Source organism: Mesoplodon bidens (genome assembly GCF_964165515.1).
Source record: "Mesoplodon bidens genome assembly, chromosome: 3".
Taxonomy (NCBI): Eukaryota; Metazoa; Chordata; class Mammalia; order Artiodactyla; family Ziphiidae; genus Mesoplodon; species Mesoplodon bidens.
In genome coordinates this window covers 151,127,025-151,149,199 of record NC_138178.1, presented here as the reverse complement: position 1 = coordinate 151,149,199, position 22,175 = coordinate 151,127,025, and the positions used below count along the sequence as shown (strand labels likewise).

General features: G+C 44.1%; 1 protein-coding gene and 1 pseudogene across 2 annotated transcripts in view; one reads left to right on the top strand and one right to left on the bottom strand.

The window, feature by feature from the left end:
- The first annotated feature begins 8,729 nt into the window (after window positions 1–8,729).
- TMED10 (transmembrane p24 trafficking protein 10) overlaps window positions 8,730–22,175 on the top strand; it is a 44,273-nt gene continuing 30,827 nt past the window's right edge. The window contains exon 1 of the mRNA XM_081230297.1: window positions 8,730–9,230. Coding sequence (XP_081086423.1) covers window positions 9,006–9,230 — 225 coding nt within the window. The 5' untranslated portion in view covers window positions 8,730–9,005. The remainder of the gene's footprint in view (window positions 9,231–22,175) is intronic.
- On the bottom strand, window positions 16,613–18,455 carry LOC308613832 (aurora kinase B-like; annotated as a pseudogene). The gene has a single exon. The product of its transcript is annotated as an aurora kinase B-like (transcript).

Here is a 22,175-nt window from a genome sequence, read left to right as displayed (position 1 = left end):
ATGGCAACTTAAATTTACTGAGTGCCTACTAGGTGCCAGAAACTATTCTCAATGCTGTAAATATTTTATTTCATTTAATCCTCATCACAGGCTTAGGAGATAGACACTATAATTTTCCTCATTTACATGAGGAAGCAGAAGCACAGAGAGTTTGGGTAACTAGACTGAAGTCGCACAGTTAGTGGGTAACAGAACTCGGGAATTCTGATTCCAGGATCACACACTTACATCCTGCCTCTCATCTGCTTAAATAAATGTAAGACATCTAGAGATACAGCAGACAACTGGTCATGGAGTACACAGCATGGCATAGGGCTTCTCAAACCTCTGCTGCGCCAGAATCTCCCAGGGAGGTGATCTAAAATGTGCACGCCGGGGCGCCATGCCCAGAAAACCTGACTCTGGCAGCAGTGAGAGTGGTAGGGCTGGGGCAAGGGAGGACAGAAATTTGTATTTTTAATCAGCTCCGTAGGTGATTCTGATGCAGGTGGTCTAGAGGTGGGAGAAGAACACGTAGACAGTGCAGTGAGTGAAGTGGTGGCTTCACCTTTGCGAGCCTGCGATTTCCCCACTATGTTTTGGATGCATGTTTATAAGAAGTCAAAGAAAGGCTCTGTTCTCAGTCTCTGGCTTCACATTTTACAAAGGATGAAGCCAACACCTAGATGGCGTAATTTCTAGCCCCAGGTCACCCAGTGAGTGGGTGGCAGGGCAGAGCCAGGACCCCTATCTAGAGCACACACACACCTCCTGTGGGAAGCCCAGTTCATGGCTCTCGGTGTGGGCTTGCCAGGAAGCCCTGGTTATTGTAACGCTGGAATGTTGTTACTTTAATTTCACTCCAAAAGGGTCGATTCTCTCCAATGATTTTGCTTGGTGGTCAGTCTCTTTGCCCCTGACCAACATGTGGGTAGTGGCTTTTGACCTCTGGCTTAGAGACTCTGATGGTTCCCTTCCACACAGCTGGGTCTTCTGCTTTAGGGATGCAAGTTGGGCTATCTTCGGAAGCCGCTATCTGAAATGCAGAAGTTGGCCATCTGTAGACTGACAGCACTGTCTGTGGTCTGTGAAACACCAAACCTTGGAGAAGTACCTCTTTAGAAAGGTTATTAATACTTCCTTTGCCCACGTGCCACAATGATTTTCTGCAAGAAAGAAAAAAAAAGGAGCCTCCCTCATGTGCCTGCGGAGAGAGCTTCCTCCTCATCTGAAGCCCTGGCTTCCCATTCCTCCCTCTTTGCTAACACTTGAGCTGGCAGAACGTGGCTGGCCCAGGAATGAACCTTGTCCCCAAGCTGGTGCTCCAGATACTCTCCTTACCAGAGGTCTAATTTCGTGTCGTGTTCCAGGAGAAAGGGCAGCAGTGCTTGAGCAGGAGAAACAGGGATGTAAATCAGACTGAGAAATATTTATTGAGTGCATGCTGCTTGGAAGGCGTGGAAAGGGTAGGTATTGAAATAGGAATGGCCACGGGTTAGGTGGAGCATTAGTTTTCAACTCTGGATGCATGTGGGATCACAGAGAAGTTGTAAAAAATCCAAACGCCCAGGTTGCACCCATACCATTTACATCAGAATGTCTGGGGAGTGTAGTGGAAGTAGTCAGGCATCAGTATTTATTAAAGATCCCCAGATGGTTCCAGTGTGCGGCAGTTAGGGAACCACTGAAATATGCTACTGCCCTGGACAAGACCCAGATATTCTGTTTTCAGTGGTCTGCATTGGGTCCTAGGTGGGTCCTAGGCACTGGCAGTCTTTAAAAAGCTGCCAGGTGGGGCTTCCCTGGTGGCGCAGTGCTTGAAAGTCCGCCTGCCGATGCAGGGGATACGGGTTCGTGCCCCAGTCCAGAAAGATCCCACGTGCCGTGGAGCGGCTGGGCCCGTGAGCCATGGCCGCTGAGCCTGCGCGTCTGGAAACTGTGCTCCACAACGGGTGAGGCCACAACAGTGAGAGGTCCGTGTACTGCAAAAAAAAAAAAAGCTGCCAGGTGATTTCAGTGTGCAAAGGTGATTCAAGTAAATAATAAAGGGAAAGGCATGTGGGCATTATCAAGATGCCCACAGCTGGTGGTCTTTTCCCATCTATATGGTCTGTATCGCTCACAAGATGGAGCTTTTGTGGAGGGAGAATGAGTTTTGGTGGATTTCAGAGACAGCTGGTGATGGTAGACACCAGATGCTGAGCACTTAGTAGCCTATCAAGGAAAATGCGTTGGAGAGAAAAAAAAATTTCCTTAGAACCAGGAGTGAAGGCCCAAAACGGTGTAATCCTCTGCTCTAGGTCACCAGGCTTTAAGGTCTCAAAACAGTTTTGAAGTAATCCCAAGTGCTCTTAGGATCTGCATGTGTACAGGCTTCAGGCATGGCTGTTTCCAGGGGTTTGGGGGCAGATGCCATTTGGCTCTCTATTAATCCTCCTTTGGAGTACCTCAACTCTGGGGCTACTTCCACAAAGCACTGAGCAATTTCCCCATTTCTTTCTTTCCTTCTCAGTACTTTTATTTCTTCTTAGAAGCATAAGTGACTACAGACATAAGGTAAACATGGGGTCCCTGCAGTTCCCATCTTACCTCCCTGACCCTACCTCCTTCCCCCACTAGAGTCTCATCTTCACAGCTCTTCTTTTTTTGTCCCTAGGTTCTTCCACTCCAACTGGTCCAGTGGATTTCTTTTCATCTCATTCCTGTCTTGGGATTCTGCCTTCCTGGCCTCCAGGACTTCAGCTCTCTGCCCTGGGCTCTGGGGCTGGTGTTCTCCATAAGCAAACAGTGCTGATGGTGCAGCGGCGACACCTCCCTTCTATTCCTGTTCTTTTCAGCTTTGGTTTGCTCTCAAGACATGTGGGTAGTGGTGATAGTTCATGTCATGGTTCTTATGTTTTCTGAAACTTCTTCTTTGGGGACATATTTTTTATCTTTTGCTTACATCATTTCTAAAATCCTTCCTAGGAATTTTTTGTTAAATCCAGACCTAGTGTTCTCAGCTCATATATATCACTAGAAGAACTTTGATCCTGGCAATAAGGATTTACAGGCTGTAACTTAAAGGCTGGGTCCTGATAGCTTAACTCGACAATGTTCTAGAGACAACACTGATGAAGGGCATTAATTGTGATGGAGGGTTGGTGAGGAGGTCCTGCTTCCTACTAGGAAGATAAAAATTCAGCATCATGGGAATCTGGAGAGGAAGATAAATCTTGTTTTTTCAAGCAAAGTGAATTGAGGGGAGACGCTAATTGATGCTACAAGTTTTGCATTAACTATTAACATCTTTATGGATTTTCTGAAAGACTTAAATTTACTTAAACCCCACAAAAGTTGTATTTTGAATATAAGTGAGGGTAGAAAAAGAGAACCCAGAAATATCTAAAACTTCTTAGTAGAGTGGGAACTAAATAATAAAGATCATGTTTTATCAAATGTAATTATGTCTGAAAACCGGTCTGCAGTTAGGAGCTCTCATTTCTATTCTCAGCTCTAACACTGACTCATCGTATGGCCTGAAGCAAGTCACTAAACAACTTTGGACCTCAGCTTCTCCAGATGAAAAAAGGACAATTAAAATACTAGATAGAGGAACTAGCGTTTATGGAGCAACTGCTCTATGTCAATGTGCTAAGTGCTTTATATTATGTTGCAGTATTTCATTCAGCAAATATTTGTTGACCACCCAGTGTGTACAGGACATTGTGCCTGGCCTCAGGGAACAAAGCAAAGACCTTGCTCTCTTAGAGCTTAAGTTCCATTTGGGTTGGGTGATAATAAACGAAAAAGGAAAGAAAGAAAGAAAAAAAGAAAGAAAGAAAGAAAGAAAGAAAGAAAGAAAGAAAGAAAGAAAGAAAGAAAGAGAAAGAAAGAAAGAAGGAAAGAAAGAAGGAAGGAAAGAAAGAAAGGAAGGAAGAAAGGAAGAAAGAGAGAAAAAGAAAGGAAGGACAAGATACTCTCAAATAGTTGCAAGTGCTATATAGATAATAACACCAGATCATGTGATAGAAAGTAACCTGGGGACAGGGTTACTTATGTAAGGTGGGAGGTGACATTGGAATTGGGACCTGAACAGCAGAAGCAGCTTGCAGAGCCCAGAATCCATGGGACAAGGTGTGGAGAAGAGAGTTCCAGGTAGGCATTAAGTGCAAAGGCCCGATGCAGGTAGGAGCTTACATTGTTTGGAAGGCCAGGTGACTGTAGGAGAGTGAATGGGTGGGTGGTAGGAAGAAGTGATCACTGGGTAAGATGAGATTAGAGAGGTAGGCAGGAGCCCGACTGCGGTGGCTTTGGGGCTGTGGAAAGGTATTTGAGCTTTATTCTGATTGGCCTGATTTATATTTTTTTAAGAAAATCACTTGAGGTGTATTAAGGAACATGATTATAGTGGTGCAAGAATGGAAGCAGAGACAACAGTAGGGAGGCTGTTGTCTTATGTAGGTGAGAGAAGAAACATTTCTGCAAAGGGTCAGACAATAAATATGTTAAGCTCTCTTGCACACATTCTGTTTCTCTTCCTCACTCTCCTGATCCTCCTCCTCCTTTTTTTTTTTGCAGTACACGGGCCTCTCACTGTTGTGGCCTCTCCCGTTGCGGAGCACAGGCTCCGGATGCACAGTCTCAGTGGCCATGGCTCACAGGCCCAGCCGCTCCGCGGCATGTGGGATCTTCCCAGACCGGGGCCCGAACCCGCGTCCCCTGCATCAGCAGGCGGACTCTCAACCACTGCGCCACCAGGGAAGCCCCTCCTCCTTCTTTTTTTAACAACCCTCTACAAATGTAGAAACCATTTTTGGCTCTTGGGTGATACAAAAACAGGAGGTTGCCTGCTGGATTAGGCCTGACCAGCTGGGCAGTAGTATGCCGAGCCCTAGCTTAGAGAGGAGTAGAAACTGATCAGCATATATTTAGGACACAGAACTGGTAGGACTTCCTGATGAACTGGCTCTGTGTGGGGTCGGGTTAAGAGAAAGAGGAAACAAGGATGGCTTCAGTGAAGAAGTAGAAAGTGGTGTCATTTACTAAGATGGGGAAGCAGCAGCTTTGGGAATAGGGGGAGAGGGGATATCAAGAGTTAAGTATGAGTTGCCTATTAGTCATTCAAGTGGAGATGTCAAGTAGTGAGCCTGATATAGACTCTGGAGTTTAGGGGAGAGGTCAGGGCTGGATATTCACATTTGGGAGTTATCGGTCTATGGATGCATCTAAAGTCATGGACTGGATGAGATCACACAGAGTGCAGTGCAGAGGTTCCAGGACCAGCTCCTGGGGGACTCTAGAACTTAGAGGACCCATAGAAAAAGTCCTTGGAATCACTCTCTGGGTCAAAGAGTATGACACATGACAAATTGTTTTCCAAAAGGGTCTTTTGCCTCTTCACAGAACGCATCTTGTTTTAGCTATTTAAATACACCCTGTGAGTGGGACTGTACAAACGAATAGGCAGGGGCACTGGAGTTAGGAATCCTTGACAGCTTTTGCGTTGGAGCTGGGGATCCTCAAGCCACACCAGAGGATTAGGCTGGTTAAAGGAGGCATCAAAGGGCCACAGCTCTTCCAGGGACTTCCAACCACAGAATTACCCAGCAAGGTTATTACAAATGCAGATTTTTAATAAGAGCTTCTGATTCACTGTCTGGAGTGAGGTGTGTTTTAAACAAACTCCCTCTCATACAAACAAAAGTTTGTGAAACTTGTGGCTTAAGGATAGACTGGGTGGAGGGTGTTTCCTAGTGACATCTCTTCACCTCCACAGTCTGGGGGGTGTGGGGGTGGTGGTTCAGGAATCTTAGGTGAGACTGGCTGGGAAAGTTTCAGGATGATGGATGGCAGAGGACTGTTAGGCCAGGAAAAAACAGTTTCTCTAGTTGTGGGACACTTTCCATTTGCTCTCCAATTCAGAATGAGGCCTTTTCCCCAAACAGATGTAAAATGGTACCTTGTTTAACGCTGATGCGGAGTTCAAAAATTCTAGTTCCCTAGGAATATCTACTCTGCCCTCTAGTTACACAGCACAGAGGGTAGATTTTTTTTCCTCTGTCCTTATATGGAAACAAGATCACATTTTTTAATTTAAAAAAAAAAGATATGAGGACTTCCCTCGTGGCGCAGTGGTTAAGAATCTGCCTGGCAATGCAGGGGACACGGGTTCGAGCCCTAGTCCGGGAAGATCCTACATGCTGTGGAGCAACTAAGCCCGTGTGCCACAACTACTGAGTCTGCACTCTAGAGCCCACAAGCCACAACTACTGAGCCCACGTGCTGCAACTACTGAAGCGCGTGTGCCTAGAGCCCTTGCTCCATAACAAAGAGAAGCCACCACAACGAGAAGACCGTGCACGGCAACAAAGAGTAGCCTCCACTCACCACAACTCGAGAAAGCCCACACGCAGCAATGGAGACCCTACACAGCCAAAAATAAATAAAAATTAAAAAATTTATTTAAAAAATATGCTCATTGTTGGTGAAACTGAATTAGTACCTACATTTTGGATACATTAGGGATTAAATAAATTTGTTTGAAAACAGCTAAGGAATAATGGAAGAAATTTGCTGTTAGACCTCCTGCTAGGAGCTAAGGAATTAATCTTGCATTCATCGAACCATTATTTATTGTGCCTTCTAAGTGCCAGGCACTATTTTAGATTCAGGAAATAAAGCAATGAATAAAATAGGCAAAAATTCCTGCCCCTGACAAAACAGATATCCTAGTTAGGGAGACAGATCAATAAGTGTGATAAATAAGTAAAATGTATGCAGAAACTAGATAGTGATGAGTACTAAGGAGGAAAATATAAAGGAGGGAATGGGGGACAGGAAAGAGCTGGGGGCCAGGATAAGCGAGAATATAGAACAGGAAAGGACTTAAGAGCTGTGACTGAGGAAAGTAACTCAATTTCCCTAAGTCTCCGTTTCTTCACCTGTAAAATAATATGTAATAGCACCTTTCTGAAGATGGTTCAGGCCCTCAGACTGACTTTGTCACTTTTAAACTATGGGGCTTTGGGTACAAAAGTTTTCTGGACTCTCAGAACCTCAGTTTCCTCATCTGTAAAATCAACAGATTTCTCCAGCCTATGTCCCATGGGTTTTGAAAATGCCAAATGAGACCAGTAATATTTGTGAAAATATTTTAAAACATATAAGCTATTATTTAAATGTAAGAAATTTAAAGAAAACACACACACAGGTATTTTATGGGTGGCAGATCTCTTGCTGATGGTCAGCAGAGCCTCAGGACTAAGAGTAAATGATGAATTAGATAACGGCTTGGTTCTGATTCCCTGCACTGGCAGGGAAAAGGCCAGTGCAGATTATCAGGATGTAGTGAGTAATGAGCAATCATATTTTAGATCAGGGATAAAATAATCAAACTAAGTGATCCTAAGTAGACACCTCATAAGGTAATTATTGTATGACATTTGTCAAATTTTAAAATGCTTTACAGCTCCTTTATGTTTGTTCTTGTTTTGTTTGTGGGACTTCAGTTCCAGGAAAAGATTGAAAGAAGTTATAAATACAGAACAATTATTTAATTTACTAAGAGCAGACAGTCCATCTTCTGGGTATTTCTGTAGATGCTCAATAAACATGAATCGAAGTAGACAATTCTAAACATAGGCTGTGGAGTACTCCTTTTTTATCTTCCTATTTTCTTCAGCCCTGAATATTTGATAGCATCCCCATAATGGTTCGTTAAATCAATAAACATGTCGGTATGCATGCGTGCTATAGTGTCTGGCACACAGTAGGTAGTCAGTAAATATGTGTTAAATGAAAGCATGAATGATTACCATGTAAATTTTCTTACTATAGACTAGCCAATTTGATCCCTAAAGTAATTTAAACATTTAAAACACACCAGTACTTGCTTTCCCCGTATAACGCTTATCTGGTAAACTGCATTAGGTTCATCTCCCACAGTGGGCTAAAACAAGGTTTTAATCAATTTAAACACAGAATCCAAATTTAGCTTGAATAGTACCTAGCAGAGTAGGTGCTCAATGTTTGCTAATTAAGATGCTAATTAAGATGCTAATTAAGATTCAGAAATCAGTTATTCCAGGGGCTTCCCTGGTGGCGCAGTGGTTGAGAACCTGCCTGCCAATGCAGGGGACACAGGTTCGAGCCCTGGTCTGGGAAGATCCTACATGCCGCGGAGCAACTGGGCCCGTGAGCCACAACTACTGAGCCTGCGCGTCTGGAGCCTGTGCTCCGCAACAAGAGAGGCCGAGATAGTGAGAGGCCCGCGCACCGCGATAAAGAGTGGCCCCCGCTTGCCGCAACTAGAGAAAGCCCTCGCACAGAAACGACGACCCAACACAGCAAAAATAAATAAATAAATAAGTTTATTTAAAAAAAATTTAAAGAAAAGAAATCAGTTATTCCAGCCCAAATACCCGGCTCAGGAGCATGAACTGGGCACCTCCAGCTCACATTCACCAGGTGACCTCTACCCCTTCTCTGAGGTTCTGGCCCCCGCTCGCCTAACAGCCAAATTAGAATATTTTCTCAGCCTCTCGAAGTCTTCCTCTCAAGTGCTCCATGTCCCAACTGTCACCAAGGCGCTGGGAGAACGCACCCTCTGCCTCTGCCCCACGTCCGGTGCGCCTGGGAGGTTGGTGGGCGGGCCCAGCGATGGGCTTTGTGGCTGTTTCCTATTGGGGCTTGGTTGCTATGGTATCACCGACCTTAAAACTAGCGGGCGCTACTTCCGGATGTTCAAGGAGAATTGCTTCCTGGGCTGCCCGTACTTGCTATGGTCGACTGAGCGGTCACAGAGCTTAACAAAAATGAAACTTTTCCCGGAAGCTTCTAGAAAACCTCATTTAACCACTTTAATTTGAAGGCATTACGTGGTATCATATGCCTTCTTCCCTTTAAAAAGATTCACTATACATTTTTCATCTATTTGCCAGCCTCCAAAATGGCGCCGGCGGCATTGGAAGGTCAGAGGTGAGTTACGTGATCCCTCCCGGTTCCGGCGCGATAGAGGCCCAGGGTGGTGAACAGTCTCCGGCACGATGTCTGGTTTCTCTGGCCTACAGGCCCAGCGTGGCCCTTGCCCGTTAGCGTTGCTGCTTTTACTCCTGCTTGGCCCCACCTCGGTCCTCGCCATCTCCTTTCATCTGCCCGTTAACTCCCGCAAGTGCCTCCGCGAAGAGATCCACAAGGACCTGCTGGTGACGGGCGCGTATGAGATCACCGACCAGTCTGGGGGCGCCGGCGGCCTACGCACCCATCTTAAGGTGAGGTACTGGGTGGGGCGGGGAGAGAAGACTGAAGGTGTCGGCGAGGTAGCTGAGGACCCGAGAGTCCGGCGGGCGGAGGCCTGGAGGGCGGTCTGGCCTCCCGGAGCGCTAAGGACGAGCCGTCGAGACCGCCCCCTCACCCCGCTCGTTGGCTGTCGCGGGGCGGGGCTGGGCGCCAAAGCTGGGAACCCATTGAAGGGCCGCCCGGCCTTGGCGGATGTGGTGACAGCTGAGCGGGGACGGCCTTGACTTTGGGTCCTTGTCACGGTCCCATACCTGTTTTGGTCTTAGGTACCTTGAACTGTAACTAGGGTCTCCAAAGAAGTCTTTGGATGCTGATTATGTGTAGGGACCGGCATCTTAAGACACATGGATACCTGCAGGAAAACGACGGAAGCACTGAAGCTTACTGTGAATAACAAAAAGCTGTTATTTCTTGAGCATCAGCTGTGTGTCAGGTCCTGTGCTACTGTACACGTATTACCATTTAGTTCGTACACTACCCTACCAAGTAGGTACTGTTAGCCTCATTTTACACATGAGGAAACTGAGGCTCAGAGAGGTCGTAGAACATACTGGTGTCTGAGCTGGAATTGATTCTTAGTTTGGGAGTTAAGCAAGGTGACAGAAAAGTGCTGCAATCTTACTCTCTTCTTGTTTTTTATTTGTAATTCCTGTGATTGATTAAAGTCGATTATTGGTCACAAAACGGTTTCAGTCTCTAGTCCTTTCCTTTCTGGTACCCCAGAGTCTGGACTTGGCCAAGTTTTCAGTAAATTTCAGTGATACTCTTGGATGGTGACAACTACTACTATAGTGCCGTTTGGTCCCATATTACATTTAGGATGACCGGGCCTGATCTTTGAAACGTTAATATAATTTGATATGTCAAGATTCGATTGTATTTTAGGTAATTTTATTCATTCACTATAAGCACGTGGTTTTTGTTTTTAACAGAATGGGTCTTGAACTAAACAGGAAGAAACATTTTTACTTTTTAATAGAGCTTCAGGTATAATAAGACCATAATTTATTTTTAAGGTATTGGAACCCAGTAGTAGTAACAGATGCAGTTTATATAAACTTTATTTGAGAGATATAAACTATTTTCAGTGCTGTTGCACAATGAGCCAGCCTTTTGTTATTCTCTTCAGGTACCAAACACCTTTCGCCAAGAAAGAGGTGATGGCATAATTTTATATGCTTAGATACAACATTTTGGGGGTCGTGCTTCTGGCTCTTCAAAGGATGTGTAGTGCATAGAATCAGAGAATTTGAGCAATGAGAGTTTACTCTCATCTTTAGTGTTGCCCCCTCTGATTTGTACTTATGTTTTTTTTTTTTTTTTTTTTTTTTTTCTTTTTGCGGTATGTGGGCCTCTCACTGCTGTGGCCTCTCCCGTTGCGGAGCACAGGCTCTAGACGCGCAGGCCCAGCGGCCACGGCTCACGGGCCCAGCCGCTCCGCGGCATGTGGGATCCTCCCAGACCGGGGCACGAACCCGTATCCCCTGCATCGGCAGGCGGACTCTCAACCACTGCGCCACCAGGGAGGCCCTGTACTTATGTTTTAAAACCCTCCCGTGGCTGACTATTCTTCATCTGGTAAAATGTAAATTTCCCAGCATACTCTGTAGCGTTCTTCATGACCTGTTCCTGAAGCTTTATATGCTTTGTCACTCCCCACTTTGCATTTTACACATGAACCACCCTGAACAGTACCCTAAACTCACTTATTTTCATCTTATATTGTAATTACTTATATTTATATCTTGTCTTCCTCATTAGACTGTTAGTATCCTGAGGGCAGGAATTATTTTCATGCTTGTATTTTTCACAATGTCAAGCATACTGCCTTGCTCCTAGTAAGCACTGAATACAGGAAGCATATAGTGTAGCATAGTCTTATGGGAATTACATCTGTATCCAAGGCTGCTGAAGGGACCTCGACAGCAGGAGTCTGTGCATCTACGCACTAGCATTTTACTATCACACAGTTGCTCTCCCCATGTCTGCTCTGTTCTCTTGCCACTAGCCAGCTTTATCGGACTACTCCTGGGGTCCTTAACCTAAACGCCAAGTAGGTAATGTAAATGAATGAATTGGGCCAGCTATAAGAAAAACAGCAGTGATGTTAAATGGGAGGTAATTGGGAGTAGTGGAAACTGTCAGTTTGGAGTAGCCAGTACTCATCTCTCGATGTGGGCCTGTTGCCACATCTGATTTTTCAAATGAAGTCAGAAATCCAGATTTTCATGTGAAAGCTCCTGATTTTAAAATGTCACCAACTAATTGAAATCAGTTTTGGCATTTGTTTATTTTCAGTTTTATAGAGAAGAGTGCAGTCAGTCCACTGTGTACACATTACCCAGATTGAACAGTTATCAGGTTCTTGTCACACTTGTTTCATCTTAACTGTTTCTCCCTTCTCATTTTATGCTGAACTGTTTTAAAGTAAATCCTAGATATCATGGTATTTCAGTCCTTCATACTTAAGGATGAATCGCTTAAAAATTATGAACTTAATCACAATATTATGTGGCTATAATCGTACCTCACAAAGTTAACAATAATTCCATAATGCTATCTAATAATACCCAATTCATATTCAAATTTCTCCACTTGTCTCAAAAATATCTATTTAAAATTAATTTGTTGTATCACTCAAGTCTCTTTAATCTATAGCAGTCCACTCTCCCTCCCTGCCCCCGCCTTTTTTATATGCTTGAAATTGTATTGTTGGAGTCAGAGGTCCTTAAATCATGTCCTACATTTTGGATTTGTCTCTGCTTCCTTGAGGTGTCATTTAACGAGTTCTTTCCCCCATATTTCTTGTAAAAGGAATCAGCTGTAAAGATGTAACTAGATTCAGATTTATCTTTTGGTGAGGTTACTTTAAGGGTGGTATTGTGTACCTCATGTGGCATCATGGCAGAGCGCACAGTACTTTTTGTGCCCCTTAGTGCTGGGAAGATAGATCAGTGGGTTCAGCTGGGTGTATTAGTGTCCAACTGCTGCTATAACAAATTACCATGAACTTAGTGGCTCACAACACACATTTATCTTACAGTTCTAGAGGTCAGAAGTCCTAAAATCAGGGTGTCAGCAGGACTGTGTTCCTTCTGAAGGTTCTAGGGGAGAATCCATTTACTTGCCTTTTCCAACTTCTAGAGACCACCTGCATTCTTTGGCTGGTGACCCCTTCCTCCGTCTTGAAAGCCAGCAGCATAGTATCTCCAAAACTTTCTCTCTCTTCCTTTCTCCCACCCAAACCTGTCTCCCTCCTCAGCTTCCATCATCTCATCTCCTCTGACTCTACTGCTTCCCTCTTTCCCTTATAATGACCCTTAATTTAATCCACATCTGCAGAACCCCTTTTGCCACGTAGGATAACATATTCACAGGTTCTGGAAATTAGGCTATGGACATCTCTTGGGGGGTGGGGACATTATCCTGCCTACCAAGGTGATAACAGCCTGAAGCCTACAATGTAAAACTTCCAATTAATCTTTCACTTAGGAAGCCATTGATGACTTATGTAAATTAATTGTTTCATGAAGGTTGTGAAATGATGATTTTCTAATTGTTGTTCCTTTCATATTTATTAGCTGGAATTATTAAACAATTCATCACTTGAGGCCATTTGGTTACCCTAAAATTTATAATTCAGGAAGGAAAGTCGGGGTAAGTGCAGAGTTTATTCCTTCTTATTGACAGTTTTCAGAGTAAGGAAGTTGCCCTTGTCATTTCCAGTGTAGTCTGAAGAAGGTTGTTTTTGTTGTTTTAAGTATTATACTGAGATCATTTTTTATTGTTGGTTATTTCAATTTTTGGAGTCATTGTTCTAGTCATTTGCATTCGTTCTCTATGCTCACTTGTCTCTTTGGCTCCTGTATCCTTTTGACACAATCCTATTAGACTTTGATAGCTGCCCTGTTGTGTGGAACAACTAGGTGCCCTAGGCTCATCTTTTGTATGTCAAACCCCTGACCTGGATGCAGCTATTCCTCCAAGAAGTTGTGGTTCCTTTTTGTGAGAAATGGTATTTTAGGGACCGTTAAGTTGGGTGTCATTTTTAACAGTTTAATATATTGTGCAGGCCACAGACCTATCTGTGGTTTGACCCCACTCCTTAGCACAGTTTGCAACCTTTTTCAAAGCCTCTGTCCACTTAGTTCTGCTTTGTCTTAAATTTTGGCCACTCGTAGCCCAGACTCTGCCTCAAGGATTCTCTCTATGCATCATTTCAGTCTCTGAGGTGTGACTCCAGAGTGCAAGGATCTCATTGGTTCAGCTCCTTTTTTATATCTAAGTCTCTGAACAGCCTGTTGCTTATCTTCTCTTTGGTCATATATCCACCCCTGGTTTAAGCAGCCGTGGTTTGGGTTGAGGTTTGGAGAACTGGACGCTTTCTGAAGTGCAAAACTTGGCCAACTGGGCTTGGCATTGAGTTACTGCTCTAATTGAGGCAGTCTCTCTTAGAAGGATCTTTGTGAGCGTAGTGCCTTGATAGACCTGTCTCGTTCATCATCTTCCTGTCAGGGAGCACCTTAATGTCCAATGAATACATCAGTGTTATCATGTATCACCCTGTGTTGCAGTTTTGTGTTTACCCATCTCCTCAGGTAGACTTTAAGCTCCTTGAGCAGAGGCTATGTCTCAATCATCATTGAAATGCCTGTGTCTAATACAGTGCCTGGTACATAGTAGGACTTCAACTTAGGAATGAATGAACAAATGAATTGGCACTGTCCTAGCCTCATCTCTGATCTTTACCTCTTCCTTCCTCTTCACCTCTCTCCTCCTGATCCTGACTCTAGCTGTTCTGAATACCTTGCAGTTCTTTGAACAGTGTTCTCTTAACCTGGACCAGTCTTTGCCTGTACACCCCTCTTGTGTGCTTCCATTACATCCTGTTTGACACGGCTTACTTTGTGAACTCCTCGCTGTCTTATTCATCTTTGTGTCTTCGGTTTAATATACGACGTAGGCATTGTTGTACAACTGAGTTAAATATCTTAATCTTACTGAGCCTGGATCTGGAGTCAGACAGATTTGGGTTCAGATCCCATCAGCTCCACCATTTAAAGGGTGTATGGTCTTAGGGGAATTACGTAACCTTTCTCTTTGGGTCTCTTATATTATGTAAGATGGGGATGATAGACTTCATAGAATTGTTAGAAGGGCTAATGGAGATGGTTTCTTTAATTGTTCAGGGCCCATTGTGGTGGGCCATAGATGTTGGTACTCTTCTTTCCTGTCTAGTGAATGAAAATTGAATTGCTTATCTGATTCCCCTGCCCTGTGTCATTGCAGTGACCAGATAAAGAATATTTTAATGAGAGGAATTCTGAGTTTTTGTGATTCTTGCATTCATTCAATAAATATTTATTTAATACTTAGTATATGCCAGACATAGCTGGGGTTATAGGAATGAATTGCAGACAAGGTCCTTGAGCTCTAGTGGAGAACAAAGACAAAATACAAGTTAAAAAAAGTACACACAATGTCAGGTAGTGATAAGTACTATAATGAAAAATCAAGCAGTAGGTGGTAAGGCGTGATTAATGGGGTAAAGTATTTGAGTGGCCAGCGAAGGCCTTTCTGAATAGAGAGAGAAATGGATTGAAATGATGGGTGGGACTCTTTCGCAAAGATTTCTCCTTCAGACCCATGTTGAGATGTGTTTTGTGTTAAGATTTCCAATTGAGGTTATCCCTTCCCTACTCATTTCATAAAATGAGGCTAAACCAGGCTAAATAGTTTCAGATTTAAAGACTGCTGCACAGAATTGAAGCAGGAAGTACCAACTCATCATTCATAGTGAATGTAGAAGTTTCCTCATTACTTCAGGTCCATAATAAAAGCCCGTTGTAGGGACTCAGAATCTGTGAATTGAAAAACCACGTTTTCATAAAGACTAGATGATACCATAATAATTTAATAGGTTCCAGTACCATTTATTATTTAGAATGCTTGTTAATGGTGAAAATTGGAGGATGAATTCATTTTAGGAGATGAGATGAGTTAGTTATTGCCTAAGGGTGATTTATGTTTTGGAAATACAGAAAGAGAGAAAGCAATTGTGAGGAGATGTCATAATCATCACTGGAAAGGAAAGAAAAGCCTACTGGTAATTTAGATTACTTGTACTTTTTTTAACCTCTTCCAAATAATCTAATTGGCCTAAGGTTTTTTTTCATTGTCATTCTTCAAGAGTGCTGTTGCTATTAATAATTCATTTTTCTAAATGAGATTATCTTTTATTTGGATATTACACTCAGTTATGGTCCCAGTGTTTCCCAACTAGCTTACAGATGAGAAAGCCAAACAAGATCATTTGGAGAATTCAGCCTTGAGTTGTACGCTTATCACAATTTAAGCATAAAAATTATCAAGAAGGATCTTGGCAGTTGGGAAACCATTGGCTTATAACATTTTTTCACACTAAAAGCTGTATGAAGAGAGAGAGAGAGAGAGAGTGTGTGTGTGTGTGTGTGTGTGCGCGCGCTATAGCTTTTTTTTAATATAAATTTATTTAGTTATTTTTGGCTGCATTGGGTCTTTGTTGCTGCACGCGGGCTTTCTTTAGTTGCAGCGAGTGGGCTTCTCATTGTGGTAGCTTTTCTTGTTGCGGAGCACGGCCTCTAGGCGCGTGGACTTCAGTAGTTGTGGCACACGGGCTCAGTAGTTGTGGCTCATGGGCTCTAGAGCGCAGGCTCAGTAGTTGTGGTGCACAGGCTTTATTGTTCTGTGGCATGTGGGATCTTCCCGGACCAGGGATTGAACCCATGTCCCCTGCATTGGCAGGCGGATTCTTAACCACTGCGCCACCAGGGAAGTCCCTATGCTATAGCTTTTTTTTTTTTTTTTTTTTTTGGCGGTACGCGGGCCTCTCACTGTTGTGGCCTCTCCCGTTGCGGAGCACAGACTCTGGATGTGCAGGCTCAGCGGCCATGGCTCACGGGCCCAGCCGCTCCACGGCATGTGGGTTCTTCCCAGACCGGGGCACGAACCCACGTCCCCTGCATCGGCAGGCAGACTCTTCAACCACTGCGCCACCAGGGAAGCCCCCTTATGCTATAGCTTTAATTGATTTTATTTGGAACAGTTGCACTTCAGCTCATGATTACTGTTGTCTGTACTGAGGGCTGATCTTTTTCTGTTAGGAAAAATATGTCTTTTTCAAATTTACGTTTGATGTGACTGTTGTCCAGTGGGTTAGAAACAGGTCAATAAATAGATGGTATAGTACAGAAGGCTAATTGGTACATTAAAATTTAATGATATTAAAATCTAGTTTATTTTTGTATTATATACAGATTCCTAGCTTTAAATTAAAACCTGACTCTGTGTTTCCTTCTCCATAAAAGTTAAACAGTATGTTACTTTATTTATTTATTTAGTGCAAAAAGCTTCAGCATTTATTAAATAAAGAGGAGGTAGAAGATAGATGTGGGAACAGGCCAGGATCCCCTCCTCCTAACTACACATATGCAGACGTACAGACACAACTGAGAAAATGACAGGGACGATTCAGGGGACAGACTGAAGGGCAGAGGGAAACAGCACCCTCCGAGAGTGGGCCCGGACCCAAGGGTGGGCTGAGACCTGGGCCAGCGGTAGGCGTTCTGAGGGGTTATGCTTGAGCAGCTTGGAGATGAGCTCCTGGGCTCCTGCGGGCATGGAAGGGGGGAACCTCAGGTCCACCTTGACGATGCACCGATGCGTCTCGTTGTGGGAAGCCCCCTCCAAGGGGGGGTTTCCCACCAGCAGCCCGTAGCAGAGCACTGTGATGCACCACAGATGCACCTTCTCGTTGTGCACGTGCCCCTCAGTCATCTCGGGGGCATGTAGTCCAGAGTGCCACACATCGTCTTCCTCCTCAGGGAGGGGGCGTGCACAGACCAGCCGAAGTCGGCAACCTTCGGCTCTCCCTGGAGCCCCAAGAGCAGATTCTCTGGCTTTATGTCTCTGTGAATCACCTTCTTCCCGTGGCAATATATCAGAGCATCTGCCAGCTCCTCCATGATCGTGGCTGTACGCTGCTCGTCAGAAGTGCGGCTCTTCTGCCTGTTCTTGTAGAGCTCCCACCGGGAGGGCATACTCCAGAATCAAGTAGATCCTTGCCGGTCATAGAAGTAGCTGTAGAGACGCAAGATGTTGGGATGCTGCAGATGGGCCTGGATTTCAGTCTCCCTGCGCAGCTGGTGCCTCACACCCTCCTTCTCTACCTGAGACTTGAAGAAGACTTGGAGCACCACGATGAAATGGCTTTTCTTCTCCCAAGCCCAGTACACATTTCCAAACTTGCCTTTGCCCAGAGGACGCCCAGTCTCAAAGTCGTCAATTGGGAAGGAATGCATTGAGAAGCGGGGGGGTTCCCACTGCTGTTCTCCACCACCTTCTGGACAGGGGCACCTGTGGGCTCGGCATTGGAGCGGCTCATGAGGACAAGTGCAGATGGGGTGACAGGCTCCTTCCGGAGGACTCTCTGAGGCCAGACTGAGCCATCTGCTGGTCATAGGGCCATGCATAGACAGTCTCCTTATGGATCCTTAGAGGGAAAGGGGGAGGGAAGAGGAGCCCATACCACAGCCCACCCCCCTGGCCAGTGGCAAACGACTGAACCTGCCTCCGTTACTTCATTTAAATTTCTCTTGTTCAACAGTTGTCCCCAGCCTTCTCTCTTTTCAACTGGTCTAGAGAAGGGGGCTGCTTAGAATTTGAAATTGCTATACCATATCTTTATGATGACTTCTGAAGACTGAGCCTAGTTTCTAGGAAAAGGGAACAGATTTATAAAGGTAATCTAGTGAGGTGCAGTGACTTCTGTGTTGTTTCTTGTGTGAGTTGCTAACTGGTGGTTGATCCTGAGCCATGGCCCCCAAATGCATACGCAGCCTGGCATCCTGGACAGTAGAGCCCTCTGTGAAATCAGCCAGCTGGCCACAGACCAGAATTTGGGCTCTGAAACAAGCCTCCGACTTGAGGGAGATTGATGTCATCTGCTTTATTCTGTGCCCCCAACCTCATTGTTCAACACAACGTGTGGGAAATCAAGGGACTAGTTGTTAAGAGAGAACAAGGCTTTGTTTGTGCCTGAAAGGGTCACGCTGGAGGTTTTTACCGTAAATAACTTTGGAACAGTATGAAAAAAAACATTTGATCTGGCTTCACCCCCGCAGCAGTATTGTTAGGGCAGCAACTGGTCTTTCCTTCTCATTCCCCTCCCTTCCTCCCTCTCTTTCTCCAGCTTTCTCCCCCCACCCACCCCCGCAGCCCCCCAATTCCCACCCCCCCAGTCAAGTATGACGTATTGCCTCTGTTGAGTTAATGTTGTAAATGCTGATAGAAGCAGGAGGAGAGCATCTATCCTTTATCATACCAGTACCTGGAAATTTTCCATGTCTAGTTTTCAGTACTTCTATAAGCCTTCTTAAACTACTTCTGTGCTGTGCTCTGCCATTGCTGAATTGTGTTGGAAATTTGAAAGAATTTAGTGTTGCTAAATGCTGCTTATGGCCTTTCTAAGTTTGACTTTGTTCTGGGTAAAATCTAGATGTGATCCTTTGATTTCAGGGATGCTGTTGGTAGACTTGCTACTTGCTCTTGTTTGAAAGATCAGAGTAAATTTGTTTTCTGCCCATTAAATATAGCTTCTGGGCTGACAGAGTCGTCCATGTTCTTAGTGTGTAGTACTTGTGGTAGTCTCTTGAAAGTATTTCTGATGCTATTTTTCTAGTGTAAAACTGCAGCATCTTCAGTGATTTGGTGTTCTTTCTGATTGGACCCCACAGTTTAAGATTCACCGTGAACTATTACCAGATGAAGCGTGTAGACCCACAACCCCTGATCATTATATATGCACCCAGAGTCCTCTCTTCTCCTCTCCCCACACTTAATGTTATTGGGTCCTTCATGCAGTTTATTACTTATTGGGTAAAACACTTGCAGGAATTGCTGAAGTCATCTGGTATTTCTTTCTGTCCCCTGTTAGCAGCTAAAATGATTCGTTGAATACCTGCTTTGTTAGGCATTTTGTATCTCTTCCGTTTCTAAATCTTACTGCTACTTCCTTGAGGTTTACCTGTCTGTCTTTTCCTGTCTCCATCAACAGCCATTTAGGCCCTAGTCATCCCTGGGTTTAGTCGATGCAGACTACTTTATCTAGTTTGCCATCCATTAGCACTTTTAGATTGAAAGTATGGTTAGTGACCTAATTGTTTGTGGAGTTCTGAGTTATCGCTAACAAGCAGTTACCATAATAGCAAAAATGCTAACAATAACAATGACAATGCTAATAATTACACTTACTGAGTGCTTGCCAGCTGCCAAACACTGTTCTAGGCACTTTACCTGTATTAAATTTAATTTTCACAATAACCTTGTAAAGTACATACTCTCGTTCTTTTTTTTTTTTTTTTTTGCCGTACGCGGGCCTCTCACTGTTGTGGCCTTTCCCGTTGCGGAGCACAGGCTCTGGATGCACAGGCTCAGCAGCCATGGCTCACGGGCCCAGCCGCTCCGCGGCATATGGGATCCTCCCGGACCGGGGCACGAACCCGTATCCCCTGCATTGGCAGGCGGACTCTCAACCACTGCGCCACCAGGGAGGCCCGCATACTCTCGTTCTTATTTTACATATGAGGCACAGAGAGGTTAAGGAACATATCCAAGGCCTTACAGCTAGTAAGTGGCACAACTGTGATTTGAACACCAACCTGAGGCCTGACTCTAGAACCTTCAGTCTAACTACTATGCTGTACTGTCTCTCAAAAGGAGAAAAGGGTAGGTGTTTCTGTTTTGGTTCATTTTTGTTCAATGTATAGAGCTTCTCCAAGGGACTTGGCTGTTTCTGAATTCCTGAGTTAGTCATTCAGGAGCTACAAGGTTTATGGTTAGCCTTAAAATAATATGTACACATTGTATACTCAGTATTATACCCCAGACTGGTCATAAACCTGAGGAAGACAGAGTGCAGGTAGGAGCCTGTGTGAAGGAAATTACATCTTCAGAGTTTCACTAAAGCTGCAAGCTGATTGACCTCTGCTGCTATGGTTGCACGCCCAGAAAGACGTGGATTGGGCTTTTGGTTTTTAACCTGTTCTTGGACTGGTGGGGTATGGAGCTGATTCAGCAAATGAAAGCAATATGTGACCTGTGCCATTAGAAAGACACAGACTTGCCACCTCCCCCGTAGATCATATGTCATTTTACAAGGGTAGGTATAGACTTGTCCAAATTAACTATTTGTATTTACAACATAAAAAGTATATGAAAATGTTTATTTACTTGCTTGGCTTTGATTTTAAATTTCTTGAGAATCTGGAGGTGTATGTGTGTGTGCATGTGTGTGTGTGTGCGTGTGTGTGTGTGCGTGTGTGTGTATGTGTATGTATGTGTTTGACTTCATCTTTCTGAATAGTATTTTTTTTACATAAGCTTTTTATCTTAGAACAGTTTTAGATTTACAGAAGAACAGTGAAGATAATACAGTTCCCATATACCCCACAGCCAGTTTCCCCTATTGTTAATATCTTATGTTAGTATGATACATTTTGTCTGTCACAATGAACAAATATTTATACATTATTATTAACTAAAGTCTATACTTTATTCAGATTTCCTTAGTTTTTACCTAATGTCCTTTGTTCCTGTCCCAGGATCCCATCCTGGATATATTACATCTAGTCGTATTTCTTTGGGCTCCTCTAGATTATGACAGTTTCTCAGATTTTCCTTGTTTTTGACAGCCGTTTGAGTTTTGAGGAGTACTGGTCAAGTATTTTGTAGGATACCCCTCTATTGGGATTCGTCTGATGTTTTCCTCATGATGAAACTGGAATTAAGAGTTTTGGGGAGGAAGACCACACAGGTAAAGGGTCATTTTCATCATATCATATGTTAAGGGAGCATATTGTCAGCATGAATTATCACTGTTATATTGACCTTGATCATCTGGCAGAGGTAGTGTTTGTCAGGTTTCTCCACTGTAAAGTTACTACCGCCCCCCCCCCCCGCCTTTCTATGCTGTGCTCTTTGGAAGGAAGTCACTATGTGCAGCCCACACTTGAGTGGGGAGTATGCTTGACCTCCTTGAGGGTGCTGTTTCTAAAATTTCATAAATTATCTGAGAGTGTTCTGCATGGGAGATTTTCTTCTTCTCCCCATCTTGTTTGTTTGTTTGCTTGCTTGTTTAATCATTTATATCATTATGGATTCCTGGGTATTTATATTTTGAATTACAATCCAATACTGCTTTATTTTGTTGCTCAAATTGTTACAGCTTTGGCTGTTGGGAGCTCTTTCATTTGGCTCCTGTGTCCCTTTGACAAACCCCTGTTGTTTTTTGTCTTGTTTTGTTTTCGAGCGCTTCTTTACTTTCTGGCACTACAAGATGCCCCAGGCTCATCTTGTGTATTTCTTGTCCCAGTCCTGGGGTCAGCCATTTCTCCAAGGAGCCCTGGTTCCCTTTTATTGGAGAATGGTATTAGAAGCCAAGATCTGGATGGGTAGTATTATTTTTAAGGTATCTTTTCCTGACACTTTTTTTTTTTTTTCAAACACACTTGTGGTAGCAGCAAGTGGCCAAAAGTAGTCCCAGACTTCTTGCAACTTTAGAGTAAGGCTGAGAATTCCCTGAGCAGCAAGAGGAGCTAGGATGGGGAGAGAAGTGGTGCTAAAGAGCAGAGGCCCGGGGTTCGCGATCGTTCATCCAATTCCTTCACGTCCCACCTCTGCATTATTAGGTCAGGCAGATTGTTATGGAGGGTCACTAAAAGCATCCATCTGAATTGTATTTCTATCTTTAGCAAGGCCATGGTTGAAAGTGGAGAGTCTAATATTGGTCACGGTCCTTTCACAAGAACCTTCCTGATAAATTGTTCTTGTTTAGTTCCAGGAAAATTCTCTCTGAAGGTAAACTTGTGAGCTTTCATCAG